Genomic DNA, 16,882 nt, shown 5'->3' on the forward strand with positions numbered 1-16,882 from the left:
CGTCCTCGCCTGGTTGCCCGGAGGCAGTTTTGAAGCACCCTAGGAAATGGCTATTTACTAACTTGGCAGTGAGCATTTACAGTGGACGCTCGTGTTGCGAACGTGATCCGTGCGGGATGCACGTTCGCAACCCGCAGCGTTCGCAACCCGTGTCTGTGCATGCACAGGTTGTAATTTGGTGCTTCTGCGCATGCGCAAAGCATGATTTAGTGCTTCGGCGCATGTGCGACCGCCGAAACCCGGAAGTCACCCGTTCTGGTACTTCCGGGTTTCGGCGGCCCGTTGTGGGATGTAAACACAGGAGCAGTCAATGACAACATTCCTAGAGTGTACATGTTAGAACATGGGGAGGGATGTCTGTCCAGCAAGCAGGTAAACTTCCTGGGGACGGACTTCCTCCGCATGTGACCAGAGGTGGGTGTGGCCTCACCTGTGCAGGTAATGACAAAAGCACAGGGCAGGCAGCCACTCTCTCTCTCTGCCATCTTCCTTCGATGAGGAAACATCCAAGGATGCTCTCTTGGCTCCCAGCCAAGAGAGGAGATAAGGACTATCTTGCTACAAGATAGATTCTAAATGTATGTAACCTTTTTAAGCCTGTCTGCCTTCTGGGATCATATTGTGAACAGAACGTGAGTAAACTCTTTTATACTTTTATAAAGACTGTGATGTGTCTTGTATTTTAAGAGGGAACAAAGGGGAAATTACCAGAGTAATTATTATAGAGGTTCTAGCGAACCTGTGCACACGTTACCGTTGCGAACTTAAAGGGGAATGTCTATAAACTCTGCTGATATTTTGGGAACTTGTTAGCACAAGTTGGATAAGGATATAATCCCACAATATATCCTCTCCTGCACCCCAGAACATTCCCACACCCGTAACCCGAAAAAACACAACCTGAAGCGTCTGTAACCTGAGGTATGACTGTACTAACCTCTAGGCCTTTGATGCCTGAGTATAAGCCCAGTCCTTGTGCCAGATTGCTACGGTTGGTTTTTATTTCTTTTAAAAATTTTAACAGGCCATTATTGAGGGTGTGACAAGGTCACGGGGATAAGTCGGGAGCGTTCTCAAAGTTTGTCATAGCATGCTTCCGTGAGGCGGCAAACGGCTGCCGTAAATACATTTGCCAGCCTCATGTGTGGGTGAGTCTTGCTCTTGAGTAAGCATGCACAGCATTGCCCTGTTAAGGTTCCAGTCCTGTCCTAGTGGATTTGCTGCCTTCGAAAGGGTGGGGGCGGGGGAGAGCCGCCAGTCGCCAGCTAGCTGTTAGTTAAACCCCGTCAATCACAGGTCCCATCTGTTCCTCTGTAGGAACCTCTGGGAATAATCCCACCCGTGTCCCCGGAGCGCTGAGGCAAGCCGCCTGGCCGGTTGCCTCAGCAGTTGGCATCGTGCCTCATTCCCACCCGCCCGGCCATCCGCCATTCTCATGACCCACCTCCCTGCTCCAGTGCAGTGTGCTGAATATAGAATTGTGTGTCCATACACACTCCACCCAAGCCCTGGAGAATATTTGGCACCTCTTAAAGGGTCCACATTTCCTTGCCTCTCTCTGCTAATTACTGCCAGACAGAAGTTGATTCATTCTCTCTCTCTCTTTCTCTCTCGTGTTTTTCTTCTTATGCTTTTAGTTAAAATAAATATAAGTGTTTTGGGGCACCTTCACCCATGAACTCCCTGTCTAACTGTTGCTTCCGTGCCATATGCTGCCATCTTTATTTTGTTTCTGTTTTTTAAACAACAACAACAACCTCCTAGCAACTCATTTGCTGTGTCTCTGAGCATGCATGGAATGCCTTCCCCACCCCCCACCTCTCAGCGGAACGGAGTTGGCCTTTTGAAACCCTTTGAAAAGGGCTTCGGAGCATTTACAGAACGCCTTTCTGCAGCTTAAATAAAAGGAACGGGAAAAGTACTGAGTTTCCCTTGGAGCAAGCTTTAAAAAGGCTCTTGTGCAAGTTGGAAATTATCGAAGCAAAGGCACCACAAGAGATCCAGTTGGCTGACCACTCTGTACACACATTATCATGTTGACACAGTGTTGGCTTGGCCCAAGACATTTCGCTGCCCGAGGCAATTTAGCAAATGGCTTCTCTTCTTTCTCCCCCTCTCCCCTCATGCCCTGTCCATCAAATCAAGGTGCAAAGCAGTCAGGGAGTTATTTTGTCAGGGAGTCCTGTAAGTACCTCTGGGAGTCAAAATGCAATAATTAAAAATGATATCTACCCTTTCACGACACCCCAAACCAGCTGCCAGAGTTAATAATAATAATTTATTAGTTATACCCCACCCATCGGGCTGGGTTTCCACAGCCACTCTGGGCGGCTTCCAAAAGAATCTTAAAATACAATAGTCTATTAAACATTAAAAGCTTCCCTAAACAGGGCTGCCTTCAGATGTCTTCTAAAAGTATGGTAGTTGTTTTTCTCTTTGACATCTGGTGGGAGGGCGTTCCACAGGGCGGGTGCCACTACTGAGAAGGCCCTTTGCCTGGTTCCCTGCAACCTCACTTCTCTTAGCAAGGGAACCGCCAGAAGGCCCTCGGCGCTGGACCTCAGTGTCTGGGCAGAACAATGGGGGTGGAGACGCTCCTTCAGGTATACTGGACCGAGGCCGTTTAGGGCTTCAAAGGTCAGCACCAACACTTAGCCACCTCCCTCTGCCTAATGGTAGGGACAGCACCTAACATGTGCCTTTTACTTTTTGTACGTAAAGAAGGGGGTTCATGTTGGTAGATGTAATGCTGGGGAGCCCAGTCAATGTTTTATGTGTGCTCCAGTTCACCGGGTCTTCCAGTTCAGGGATTGCACAAAGCTTTAGAGGCCAGCTCCTGGGGTACTTGAGGAGATAGATTTTGGTGGGCTTTTCCTATGCTTAGTATTTGTTTGAGTTTGTTCTAAGTGTAGTGTTTTGATCACCTCCTTTGTACAAAGGGTACATCTTACAGCGGTGGGATCCTGTGTAAACCTGGCAAAATAGGCACACACGCAGTCATAGTGTGCTGGGCCCAGGGGTAACCCGTGAAACGTGGTCCAGACTCTGAAGGTTCCACTAGGAGTCAGTCCGACAGGGCCAAGGCAGGACACGAGGCAGGAAACCAGGCAAGGACGGGTACAGGATCTCTGGCATACAGCAATGTTGCTCCCGCAACCTGGGGCGGGGTCCGACAGCCTTTTATCTTTGTCGGGGTAGCGGCCGGTCCTGATCCCCCGGCGACTCACCTCCCTGCTTCGCCCGAAGGCGAGCACTCCTCCTGCGAGTACCCGGGTCTCTCCTTCTCTCAGACCTGAGTCTCTGTAGCTGAGGAGACGTTGGTGGGTTACTAGACCCGGAGGCCACCTCAGCCTCTCCTGATCAAGCCGGTAGTGGAGCAGCTGTAAGCGATGGCCCAGCTGAAGGCAACGAGGTCATCCCTGCACCTGGAGCCAGGGCAGGATCAGGCCCCTGACTCGGCCCAGCTGGTGTTTGTTGCAGGGGCACATGTACAGACTGGGACTCTTCAGGATCAGGCCCCAGACTTGGTTCAGATGATGCCTGAGGCAAAGGATCTGGTGCAGACTAAGACTCCTCTGGTTCTGAGTCCAAGCCTGAGTCCCAGGCCATCACACATAGAATCATAGAATTGTAGAGTTGCAAAGGGACCCCAAGGGTCATCTAGCCTAACCCTCTGCAATGCAGGAATCTCAGCTAAAGCATCCAGGACAGTCATTGCATATCTGTGTAAGATGCAACTTTTTTTAAAAAAAAATATTTTTATTGGTTTTTAACATACAAAATTATAAAACATACCACACAATTTATCACAAATACATTCTTATTGGACTTCCATCAGCACCTCTGATAATCCTCTGTCTTAATCACTTCTTACGCATTTCCTAACTTAATATTGCCTTTACATCCTTAACATATCACGTCTCCTTCTCCATTTTTGCAATATTTCTAATATTATTCCTCACAGAACTTGCAACTTTTTGCATTAAGCAGCCCTCATTCTGGGGTGCTGATGGTTAACCCTTTGTTTCTGAAGTTTTTTATTATTATTATTATTTCACATTTATTTGTCACACTCAATAAAATGTCTAAAATTGACTTAAAATGATCAAAAACATGCATAGCTTAAAACATCAAAGAGAATAAAGCAACGTTATTTAAGGGCTCGCCCTGCAGTTTTTATAAAAAGCACACATCCTTCTATTAATTCCCTTTGTTCTCTCTTTTTTAAAAGCTACCAGTAATATGTGAACTATGGCACGGAGGGTGAAAAAATGTAAATAGACTGTCGAGCTAAGAACGAGAATGCGGAAGTATCCTGAGGTTATAAGAGTGTGTAAAATAGGAGGAAGTCCAAAGCAAAAACTCATAATTTGATGAAAGGGAAATCTTTGCTGTGGTCAAAACCCAATAGTACATTCCGTTGTTGACTTCAATTAATTAAATTGAAATCTTGGTCTGTGTGTGAGAGAGAGGCCTGTGAATAATCTGTGAAATAAGCCTGGCCCAGAAGTGTCTGTGGAATGAAAATGAAACAAAAGGTCATGCAGATTTTCTGGGGCCACTCTGGCCCCACACTCCCCTTATATAACCAGGGCTTGAATTAAACCCGCATGCCAGATCACAGTTCGGGCTTTCTGGCAATTCTTGTCCTGAGAATATCTGCCTGTCTGGAATTCTATGCAGAATTGTGTTCTTATATAGCGAGGAGGACCCCTATCAGTCAGAAAATATTTCCACGCCATCTTGGAAAAGGAAAAGGAGAAGCAGAGGAAATCAGTGCCCTTCTCTGTCCTTTTTACCTTTTTCAAGAAGCTGTTTGGCACCTGCTCTAGCTTGGGGGAAACTTTTCCAGCCCAAGGGTGGGTCAGTCTCCGCGGGTCGCCTGCCAGCGATGGGGAGGGTGAAAGGCAAAAGCAGGCCAAGCCATGGATGCGAATTTTATGTCGTGCAGTCGGCTACATTCCAGATGTTCAGAAGCCTGTGCTTCTACACACATCTGCGCTCTCCCCTTTCCATCCTTCATCCGGTACTGAGTTCAATAGGATCCAGAATGCAGCTGTCTGATTGGTCCTAAAACAATAGGATTCAGAATGCAGCAGTCTGATTGGTCCACAGGAGCCACCCAATCCAGCTCCAGGTGGAAGTGAGTCCACAATCTGATTGGCCTACAGGTGATTGGCCAATCACGTGGGGCCCATTGTGTAAATAATGTATATAAAGCAGACATTCTGGGGGAACTTCCATTCCTCCTCACCACTATGAGCTGAATAAAGAGCATGAAATCCACTCTCGACTCCAAGTATATTTCAAAGATGTATTCTAACCAGCCCCCCACCCAGTTTTCCTGGAAGAGGATATGTAGTGGGGCTTGTAGGGAGATGGTGGTCCTAAGGGGCAGAGAGAAGAGACCGTAAGGCCGCATTTGGGTTCTGTGGTTCCCCATCTCTACTTGCTGACTTTGCCTGCTTGGGCAGCATCAATTGCCTGACGTTGAACTGCCTGCTAGATGAGCTAGATGATCCTCTGGGTCCCTTCCAATGCTAGGATGCAAACTGATTGCATGTGGCTGTTAGGATATTTCCGTTCCACCTTAAAAGGGAGCAGGATGTTTGTGTCACAGCCTGCGTATTTCCTGTTTTCACAGGATGTTTCTGTTGTGTCTCTGCTTTCGTTCTCTCTGTCTGGAGACACTGAAGCAGGCAGTCATGTCTTTCTTTGTTCTGATCAACGCTGAATAAAACTTGTAAATAATGCTCTCCTGAGTGCAACTTTTGGCTGTGCATTATCTGCTGATAGAGAGTGTGCATCGGCTCTAGAATGTGGCAGGCTATTTTCTGGAGCTCATGTCACTAATTGCTGATACTGTGTGCCTACGGGAGGTCGATGGATCGTCCGGCAGCCGGCTTGGGGGCCATGATGGACTTTATCTCCCTGGCAGTATCCCAACAGTGGCTTCCTCAAAGAGAGCTGCAACAGCCAGGTGTGTTTGTGTGTGTGTGATTTTTATTAAATTTTCTGTTTTACAATTTAGAATATTCATTTAAACAACCTTAAAATGTCAGTGACTTCCTTTCTTCTCTTTCCATGCTTCATTCATAGATCCCTGCATATTTTACATAAACGAAACCATTCAGTGTTCCATTATTACATCCATCAAAACTTATTTACGCTGTTGAATTTATCTTAATGCTGCCAACGTTTTCAAGTGTACACAGTTTCCCCCCATATATTCAACAAACATTTTCCAGTCTTCTTTGAACGCATGTTCTTCTTGTTCTCTTATTCTATACATTAGGTCCGCAAGTTGCGTATATTCCATCAGTTTAAGTTGCTATTCTTCTTTAGTTGGGACCTTGCTCGTTTTCCATTTTGGGGCTAACGAAACACGGGCTGCAGTAGTGGCATACATAAATAACCTTTTTTCGACACCTGGGAACTTCCGTCTGAATTATCCCCAACGAAAAGGACTCTGGTTTTTTTGAAAAAGTACTTTTAAACACACACCCCAATTCATTATAGATTATTTTCCAGCAGTCTTTTACCCTTTTACAGGTCCACCACATGCAACAGCCAGAGTTGATGAGATTTCGTGGCAACAGGGTTTTGTTTCGCTTTGTTTCCCTCACCTTTTCTTGTTCGTTTTCAGCGTGACTCTATATGAAGCGCCTTCCCAGCTGAGGCCGTTTTAGTTTTGCTTTAATTCACTTGTCCGCAAGTGGCCGACTCCCGTTGTTGGGCAGGCGTGGAATAAAGCCATTTGGGGAGCCACCGAACAGGGAGACCTTGAGGCAGGCCACTGTGGGGAGTGGTTTATGGAGGGTTGCATGTAGCGTCCATTTTGTGTCCCCTGGGGCCGTCTGTCAGTGATACGGCAACGTTTGATGGGAGCCAATAATAATAATAATAATAATAATAATAATAATAATAATAATAATTTAATTACTTATACCCCACTCATCTGGCCGCGTTTCCCCAGCCACTCTGGGCTGCTCCCAACAGAATTAAAAGCACAATAAAACATCAAATATTAAAAACTTCCCTAAATAGGGTTGCCTTCAGATGTCTCCTAAAAGTCAGATACAGTGGTACCTCGAGTTACAGATGCTTCAGGCTACAGACGCTTCAGGTTGCAGACGCCGCTAACCCAGAAGTAGTAGCTCGGGTTAAGAACTTTGCTTCAGGATGAGAACAGAAATGGTGTGGCGGCGGCGTGGCAGCAGCATGAGACCCCATTAGCTAAAGTGGTACCTCAAGTTAAGAACAGTTTCAGGTTAAGAACGGACCTCCAGAACGAATTAAGTTCTTACCCCGAGGTACCACTGTAGTTGTTTCTTTCTTTGACATCTGGTGGGAGGGCGTTCCACAGGGCAGGTGCCACTACCGGGAAGGCCCTCTGCCTGGTTCCCTGTAACTTGGCTTCTCGCAGTGAAGGAACCGCCAGAAGGCCCTCGGAGGAGGACCTCAGTGTCTGGGCTGAACGATGGGGGTGGAGATGCGCCTTCAGGTACACTGTGTTGAGAGTTGCATGAAGAGGTGTTAAGGAAAGGGGATGCGCTAGAAAATGCCTGATCTCTTCCTCTATCCCTGCTGCTTTCCCAGATCAGCAGCGTCAAGAAGGTCTTGGAGGAGCTCAAACTGCGAGTGGTGGAGGTTACAGATGAAGGCGCCACCTTGGATGGGAGCGATGTCCTGTTCACAGGTAAATGACTCCTCTGCCACTGAGGACGGTGGGCCTTATCTCAGGAGTGGGGAGGTCCAGAAGATGGAGGGAACTTTGCATTTTGGTTAACCTGATAAAATGGGAATTTGAAAGTACACCACGGGGTTTTGATTTCTTTGTTCTGCGGTAAGGGTGACTAAGCCTTCGAAACCTCTTTTCATAGTGGAAGTGCCATGTAAATGATGATGGTAGCACTGAGGGCGGTGGAAAACTTGATGAGATTCTGTTGAGGGTCCCCCCCCCCCCCGGTGGCTAGTTAGTTTCTGTTCTAATAAAACACACACACACACACACAACACTCAAAGCTGCCTGGAAGTCATAGACACCGGCCTGAAAACCCTGTGCCCTCCAATCCCAGATGTCTGCAGGTGGGCATTCACGGAGGGAGGGAGCTGCACTTAATGCATGCTCAGAGGCACTCTCGCCAGTACGGATCTGTATGTTCCAGGACTGCCTCTTGCTATTTGTAAATGCATTTTAGGGCAGAAGCCTAGTGCAAATGAAGCCCTCTCTCCTCTCCCCATACATTCCTTTTTTTTTAGATGATCTTTATTGAATTTTTAGTTACATACTATACATACACATACATTATGTTTCACATTTGTTCTTGCTCTCCCGAGCTGACTTCCCTCCTTCTGGCTTTTTTATGTCGTCTTTAACTTTTCACATTGTCTTTGTCCATTTTATATATAATTGTTCTTCAATTTTTTCCCATAAAATGTCTGTAAACAAATAAATCTTTCTATATATACAATTCTTGTTGTCTGTCTATATTCATTTACAAATATTGTTCAACAATAGTCCTAATATACATTTTTAATTCATTTTGATATTATTATCCAATAAATTTCTTGTGTTTCTCTGTTACGAGGTTTATTTTAGTTCTACTGGTTTCCCTATTTCACATTGTCTTCTCTATATATAACATAAATTTTCCCCATTCTTTTTTATACGTTTCGTCACCCTGATGTCGAATTTTTGCTGTTAGTTTGGCTTTTTCTACATATTCCATAACCTTGTACTGCCACTCTTCTATTGTAGGCAATTTTTGCTGTTTCCACACCTGAGCCAGCAATAACCTTGCTGCTGCTGTTGCCCTCTCCACATAACTTCCATGATTGTAGCTTTAAGGCAGTAGTTGTAGTCAGATCTGAGTTGGAAAGAGATAAACCAGCGTTGTTATTCAGGTCTGGGGAGAGCTAATGCTCAGGAATCTGACTTATTGCCGGTTCTGGTATTCTCCATCTTCTTAATGCCTTTTTTACAGGTAGAGAGTTCTTCGTGGGCATTTCCAAGTGGACTAATCACAGAGGAGCAGAGATGGTTGCAGATGCTTTCAGGGTGAGCTGGAATCTTGGAACTAAACCTTCCCTACCTCCCTGCCCAAAACCTGCACAGTTGTGGTTCCTAGCTATTCATTTATTGCTATTCTGCTTCTGCTCCCCACCCCTGTTCTAAGGTGTACGGCAGCCTTGCAGTTGTTAAGCAGTAGCCTGGTAGCCATAGGAGACAAGGATCTTGCCTGCAGGCGAGTGCCTGCAGTTCTGGGCAACTGCTTGAGCAGACTGTTACAGGAGGGCTGGAACTTTCTGCCCCTCCTCTGCCAGCCCCTAGCAGACTAGTAAACATTTTTGCGGCCTTATTCACAAGGCTGGCACATGTTTAGTTCATCTGTTGGACACCCCCCAGCGCTCCGCATGAATAGATGGAGTGCCCTGGAAATATAACCAGTACAGTGGTACCTTGGATTACAGACACTTCAGGTCATGCATTTCCGGGTTGCGCACCACGCCAAACCCAGAAGTACCAGAACGGGTCACTTCCGGGTTTTGGTGCTCGCGCATGCGCAGAATAATAATAATAATAATAATAATAATAGTAAAGGTAAAGGGACCCCTGACCATTAGGTCCAGTTATGACCGACTCTGGGGTTGCGGTGCTCATCTCACTATTGGCCGAGGGAGCCAGTGTACAGCTTCCGGGTCATCTGGCCAGCATGACTAAGCCGCTTCTGGCGAACCAGAGCAGCGCATGGAAACGCCATTTACCTTCCCGCCGGAGCAGTACCTATTTAGCTACTTGCACTTTGAGGTGCTTTCGAACTGCTAGGTTGGCAGGAGCAGGGACCGAGCAACGGGAGCTCACCCCGTCACGGGGATTCAAACTGCTGACCTTCTGATCGGCAAGTCCTAGGCTCTGTGGTTTAACCCACAGCGCCACCTGCGTCCAATAATAATAATAATAATAATAATAATAATAATAATAATAATAATTTTATTTATATCCCACCCTCCCCAGCTGAAGCCGGGCTCAGAGCAGCTAACAACAGTAAAAATAACACAGTTTACATAAAATCACAATCAAGCACCAAATCGCGACCTGCGCGTGCGCAGACACGGCACTGCGGGTTGCGAATGTGCCACCCACACGGATCACGTTCGCAACCCGAGGTTCCACTGTAGTCTCCTGTGGTGGCACATTAAAGGGAAGATTGATGATCTGTCTTTCAAGGCCGCTGCTGAGCCAACTTCTACTGAGAACCCCCACGTTGAAAACAATTCAAGAAATGAACAGAGACTTCTTTCCTCCCAACTGCTTAACCTTTCCACTGCTTCCTTGCTCCATGTCCCAATGTGACCTGCATATCATATCCACACCCAGAGAATGTGTGACACCCTTGGATCTCTGATGAACAGTTCCTAACCGTATCCTTGTCCTCATCTGGGGACTCTTCCTTAACCCACTGAAAAAGCAACTATTGGCTGGTGGTGGATGGGGGGGCTGTCTGCATTTCTTTCTAATTTGTATTTGTGCACTTGTATGAAACATGCTCCCCCATGTTGTGGAAGGGAGACTATCAAAATATAAGTATTTTTCAGCAGCTCACAGCCATATAATTAGTCTCACCATGTGTGATCCTCAGGTATAAAAGGAAAGCCCCAAATGAGGAGGAGTTGTTGTTGTATTTGTTGTTTGTTGTTATATTTGTTGTTTGTTGATATATTTTATGGTTATATTTGTACAGAGTGGGTTGCCCCAGCCACTCTGGGTGGCTTCCATCAGATATATGGTGGAACGCCCTCCCACCAGATGTCAAAGAGAAAAACAACTACCAGACTTTTAGAAGACATCTGAAGGCAGCCCTGTTTAGGGAAGCTTTTAATGTTTTAATAGGTTATTGTATTTTAATATTCTGTTAGAAGGCACCCAGAGTGGCTGGGGAAACCCAGCCAGATGGGCGGGGTATAAATAATGAATTATTATTATTATTATTATTATTATTATTATTATTATTATTATTTTATTACTATAACATAATAAAGCATCAAACATTACCAACTTCCACATACAGGTCTGCCTTCAGATGTCTATATAGTTGTATCTCCTTGACATCTGATGGGAGGGTGTTCCACAGGGCGGGCGCCACTACCAAGAAGGCCCTGTGCCTGGTTCCCTGTAACTTGGTTCCCTGTAACTTTGCTTCTCGCAGGGAGGGAACCGCCAGAAGGTCCTCTGTGCTGGACCTCCATGTCTGGGCAGAACAACAGGGGTAGAGACACTCCTTCAGGTGTACAAGACTGAGGTCATTTAGGGCTTTACTTGCAGGGGAAAGATCACCTCATCAGCAGTTCCCTTGTTAGAAACTTGTGTGGAGCCTCCCGTTGGTTTCTCACCCCTGCCCTTTTCAGTCCTGTATGGGGAAAGAACGGGTGGAGCTCTTGGTTGCAACTGTGTGGCATGGACTTCTGGAAGTCTCACGGAATGTCTCTCTGCAGGATTTTGCGGTTTCGACTGTTCCTGTCTCGGGTACGTTGCATCTCCGCAGCTTCTGCAGCATGGCTGGCTCTGAAACGGTTGTCATTGGCAGCAGCGACGTGGCCAAGAAAGCCATGAAGGTAACGTCCACAACCTCCCAGGGGGCCTCTCCTGAGAAAGAGCCGCAAGGCAGGAGTGGAGAGCTCTGTTACGCTCAGTTCCTTTGGGACATCTGATTGGCCACTGTGAGAATAGGATGCTGGATTAGGTGGGCTACTTGGGTCCACCTCCTCTCCACTCCCAAGAGCCAGTGTGGTGTACTGGTTAAGAGCGGTGGACTCATAATCTGGTGAACTGGGTTCGATTCCCCACTCCTCCACATGCAGCTGCTGGGTGACCTTGGGCCAGTCACACTTCTCTGAAGTCTCTCAGCCCCACTCACCTCACAGAGTGTTTGTTGTGGGCGGGGGGGAGGGAAAGGAGAATGTGAGCCGCTTTGAGACCCCTCAGGGTAGTGATAAAGCGGGATATCAAATCCAAACTCTTCTTCTTCAAAAAAGCCTTTATCCCTTATGAATGCCTTATGAGACTTGCTCCTTCACACCCCCCAAATACCAGAAGCCGCACCCCACAGAAAGTTGAAGCAGGGCCTTCTGCGTAGCTGCCCCTGTTCTATGGAGATGTGACTGGTGCCTGCTATCTGTGCTCTTCCTGATACCACATTATTGGGGTGACCAGCTTTTCTGGTTAGCAGAAGAGATGTCTGCTTCCCCCTCCACCCGATGACCTTTATTAGTTTTTACTATACATAAACATATTACATTACATTTTACATTTGTACTTGCTCCTGAGAGCTGACTTCCCTCTTTCCTTCTTCTGGCTTTTTTATATCTAAAATTTTTCACATTGTCTTTGTCTATTTTACATATTGTTGTTCTTCTTCCATCTTTATCCACAAAGTTTGTATACAAATAAATCTTTCTATGTATACAAATCTTGTTGTTCATATTCATTTACAAATACTGTTGATTATCTTAATTATATTTTACATTTTAGTTCACATGTCATTAATGTCTAAGACAGTTTCTTTTTATTTTCCCATTATGAGTTTTAATTCCATTCTACTGGTTTCACTATTCCATCCTGTCTCTATATGACATAAATTTATCCCATTCTTTTTGAAATGTTTCATTGCCCTGTTGTCAAATTTTCCCTGTTAGTTTGGCCATTTCTGCATATTCCGTAACCTTATACTGCCACTCTTCTACTGTCGGCAATTTTTGCTGTTTCCACACCTGAGCCAGCAGTAACCTTGCCGCTGTTGTTGCGTATAAAAACAAATTTCTGGTCCTTCTTATCAATATCCTCTCCCACCATTTCCCAACAAGAATGCCTCTGTTTTTTTTCAGAAACGTCTCTGCTTCCAGAAGAGGTCTCTGCTTTGGGTGTTTACCGTATTTTTTGCTCGATAAGACTCACTTTTCCCCTCCTAAAAAGTAAGGGGAAATGTGTGTGTGTGTCTTATGGAGCGAATGCAGGCTGCGCAGCTATCCCAGAAGCCAGAACAGCAAGAGGGATCCCTGCTTTCACTGCGCAGCGATCCCTCTTGCTGTTCTGGCTTCTGAGATTCAGAATATTTTTTTTCTTGTTTTCCTCCTCCAAAAACTAGGTGCGTCTTGTGGTCCGGTGCGTCTTATAGAGCGAAAAATACGGTATTCTGTGGTGTTTTTTAGAACTTACCTTTCTTGGTTTTGAAGTTGGTCAGTTGCCTTGGGGCTCATGTGAAGGCCTACTCCCCAATCCCTCTGTTAATGAACTTCTCCCTTCTCTTCCCATCGCCCTCTTTTGTTGAAGACCATGGAACAATTGACCGATCACCACTATGAAACACTGACGGTGCCGGATGACCCGGCTGCAAATTGTATCTATGCACGGCTTGTTCAGAAGAGCAGTGTGCTTCTGCATCGCAGTGCTGAGGAATATCCTAACAGCGTACAAGTAAGGGGAAAGAGTGCTTTACCTGGTGGGTGGGGTGGGGGGGAAAGGGTTAAGGTTATATCCCTGGACCAGGTGTGGAGGCTGCAAGGAGGAGGAGGAAGAAGAAAAAGAGGAGGAGGAGGATTGCATCTAGGAATAATAATAATAATAATAATAATGATGATGATGATGATGTGTCATCACTTAGGGACGCAGGTGGCGCTGTGGGTTAAACCACAGAGCCTAGGACTAGCCGATCAGAAGGTCGGTGGTTCGAATCCCCATGACGGGGTGACCTCCCGTTGCTCGGTCCCTGCTCCTGCCAACCTAGCAGTTCGAAAGCACTTCAGAATGCAAGTAGATAAATAGGTAGCGCTCCAGCGGAAAGGTAAATGGCATTTCCGTGTGCTGCTCTGGTTCGCCAGAATCGGCTTAGTCATGCTGGCCACATGACCCAGAAGCTGTACGCTGGCTCCCTCGGCCAATAAAGCAAGATGAGCACCGCAACCCCAGAGTCGGCCACGACTGGACCTAATGGTCAGGGGTCCCTTTAATGTGCCACTTACTTGCCAAAATGGCATCTAAATAGCTTGCAAGGTTAAAATCCATACCTAATTAAAATACTCAACAAGGCAATTCCATCTCAAAGTATTAAAAGCGTAAACCCTAGCTAGTTAAAAAATGCATAACAATTAAAGCAATACAGTTGTACCTTGGAAGTCGAACGAAATCCGTTCTGGAAATCCGTTCAACTTCCAAAACATTTGGAAACCAAGGTGCGGCTTCTGATTGGTTTCCAGTTGCGCAGGCGCACCGGAAACAATAGCAGAAGCCGCGCCAGACGTTTGGCTTCCAAAAAACAACAACCACGAATCAAAAACCAGGACACTCACTTCTGGTTTTCAATCGTTTGGGAGCTGGAACGTTCAACTCCCAAGGCATTCGGGAGCCGAGGTACGACTGTGCGTACCGTATTTTTTGCTTCATAAGACGCACCTGACCCTAAGTCGCACCTAGTTTTTATAGGAGGAAAACAAGAAAAAAAATATTCTGAATGAAACAGTGGATGTATGATTTTTGTGGTTCATGCTGTGGCCACAGACATGATATGTGATTTGACGGTGAGTTTGGGGTAGCCCAATGCAAAAACCCTGAGGATCCATGTGGATCCATGCTTTGTAACCACGTTTTTGCGCCATTGCAGCCCCACAAAACAGTGGATGCAATTTTTTTGGTGCAGGCTGTAGTCATGGACATGCTGTGATCTGATGGTGAATTTGGGGTGACCCAATGCAAAAATCCCGAGGATCCATGTGCTTTTACCTCTTTTAACGCCTCCTTTATCGTTAGTGTCCCTTATCTTCCTCCCAACCGCTTGCCGATCAGCTGCTCAGCGGCTTCATTTCAACACCCCCTTTCCTCTTTTTTAAAAAAGAAAAAAGCACAATCTGCTTTTCGCCCCTGGCCAATTTGGCTCCAGGGACCACGCATTCGCTCCATAAGATGCACAGACTTTCCCCCTTACTTTTTAGGAGGAAAAAAGTGTGTCTTATGGAGCGAAAAATACAGTATTTATGTCAATTCATTTTGGGGCAGAATTTGAGACGCCGTAATGGCCAGCTCAGAGGCTGCCACAAAAGAATGGTGGCTCATGCGTTGACCTTTGAGCATGGCCTTTTGCAAGCTTTGCAGCCATTCTGTGTGCTCTGTCTCCCCGCGCAAAACCGCCTGCCTTTTCACGAGCTTCAGGTGTGGCTTGGTCACTGCAGGGACAGAGATAGCTTTGGGAAGAGGTCTAACCGGTTTCTCTCTGCCTCCTCTCACAGCCCTTCCAGAAGCTTCCGGACTACACCCTCATCCCTGCGGCTTGCACTGAGGTGGCCAAACTTGGTGGGACTCTCAGTTCCTGCTCTCTTCTCATCAACAAGAAGCTGGAGATCTAGTGCCTATCGAACCCCACAATAAAATGCAGGTTCTTGCATTCCCTCGAGAGGAACCCCATCTCTTGGTTCCTTTGTGCACGCACCCCGCTTTCTCTCTCCTTAGCTTCCTTGTGAGGCAAGGACACCTCCAAACACGCTAATTTGACCGGCCTTAAATCTCACAGTTTCTCTCTTTTATTTACATTGGATCTTCGCTTCCACGGAGCCACACGAGTCTCTTTTTATCTCCTGTCTTCTACAGTGTACACTTTACGAATACATTTTTTTTTTACCCCAGAGTAGATAGGTGCTCAACTTTGCTCCTAGTGCTGAAGAAAAAGCCATCAGCGGGAAACTTGACGTTCTAGCTCTTCAATCAACGATCGCTCTTTTTTTTTAGTGAGGTTCCCTCAAGTTTCTTAGCCCGTTATGGACCGTTAAAAAGAGCAGCACTGCTCTCCCTTCATCGCTGAGGGGGACGTGTTATGAAACCGGGTGCTGAGAGACATTGGTGGGCAGCCATCTTGGAAGGTGCTTAAGGGATGTGTCCATTGTGAGGACTAGACCCAAGATGGTGGCCATTTCTCTTTCATAGCCGCCATGTTGGAAGAACTGTTGAGCAGGAGACATGGGCAGGTGGGACATAAGTGGCTTTCAACGTGTTTGAGGTGATCCAAGTGCTACAGAACCAGGCAACTCCATTACGATGGATGGTTGGTGGACTAGGGGGTCTCCTGTTCAGTTTTGAATCTCAACACCTGATGATTCGTGTCAGATGTAGGAAGGTGTCCCTAGAGCCACTCCACTTGCCCTGCCATGAGACTCAATAACTAGAATGAGAATGTTGTTGGACTACATCTCCCATCATGCTTGACCATTGGCCATGCTGGCAGGGGCTGATGGGAGTTGGAGTCCAACAAGTTCCACAGGTTTAACCATCCCTGATCTGGAATGTCCTCTGGAATGACTTTCCTTCTGTGACTGCTTGGCCTGCCATATCCATCTCTAATGGTGCTGCAGTTTGGGGACTGGGAGTTCAGAATCAGATCCCCCACGCTCCCCAAACTCAAAAACAATGGCTTCCCCCACTGCCACCCTCAACAGATAACCTCTCTGCATATCCGCAAGGCCGGCGCAGCCACAGAGGAGCAGCTAGATTAAGACAACGGGTTGGCGAGGAGCTCTGCTTCCTTCCGAGTGGCGCTGTTGTATGTGTTTTGTGTAACGTAGTTAGGGGGCAGGAGTGAGGTGGGGGTCATAGGAATGTTCTTGAAATCTGTAGAGGGAGCGCCCTCTGTTGGGGGGAGTTAGGCGTATTGACGGATGTAGGACTTTAGATTCACTCCCTGCCTCTTTAACCCCTTGTGGAATCAATTTAAACAATTAATAATAAAAAGAGATTGAACCAAGTCACCGTCTTGATGAGTCTTTTTTGCTTTTGCTGCGGGGCAGGTGGGGAAGCTAGGTTCCTGAGCGTAAGGCATGTGGACTAAGCCCTCCTCAACAC

The 16,882-nt window shown here is 46.5% G+C and overlaps 1 protein-coding gene across 4 annotated transcripts in view; it reads left to right on the top strand.

The window, feature by feature from the left end:
- The window catches only part of DDAH2 (DDAH family member 2, ADMA-independent), a 41,037-nt gene extending 24,253 nt beyond the window's left edge, over positions 1 to 16,784 (top strand). For all 4 annotated transcript variants that reach the window (XM_082210600.1, XM_082210601.1, XM_082210602.1 and 1 more), the window contains exons 3-7: positions 7,600 to 7,699; positions 8,988 to 9,061; positions 11,497 to 11,616; positions 13,331 to 13,474; positions 15,280 to 16,784. In XM_082210600.1, coding sequence (XP_082066726.1) covers positions 7,600 to 7,699; positions 8,988 to 9,061; positions 11,497 to 11,616; positions 13,331 to 13,474; positions 15,280 to 15,396 — 555 coding nt within the window. In that variant the 3' untranslated portion in view covers positions 15,397 to 16,784. The remainder of the gene's footprint in view (positions 1 to 7,599; positions 7,700 to 8,987; positions 9,062 to 11,496; positions 11,617 to 13,330; positions 13,475 to 15,279) is intronic.
- Positions 16,785 to 16,882: the final 98 nt, after the last annotated feature.

This window comes from Podarcis vaucheri (genome assembly GCF_965113315.1).
Source record: "Podarcis vaucheri genome assembly, chromosome: 2".
Classification (NCBI taxonomy): Eukaryota; Metazoa; Chordata; class Lepidosauria; order Squamata; family Lacertidae; genus Podarcis; species Podarcis vaucheri.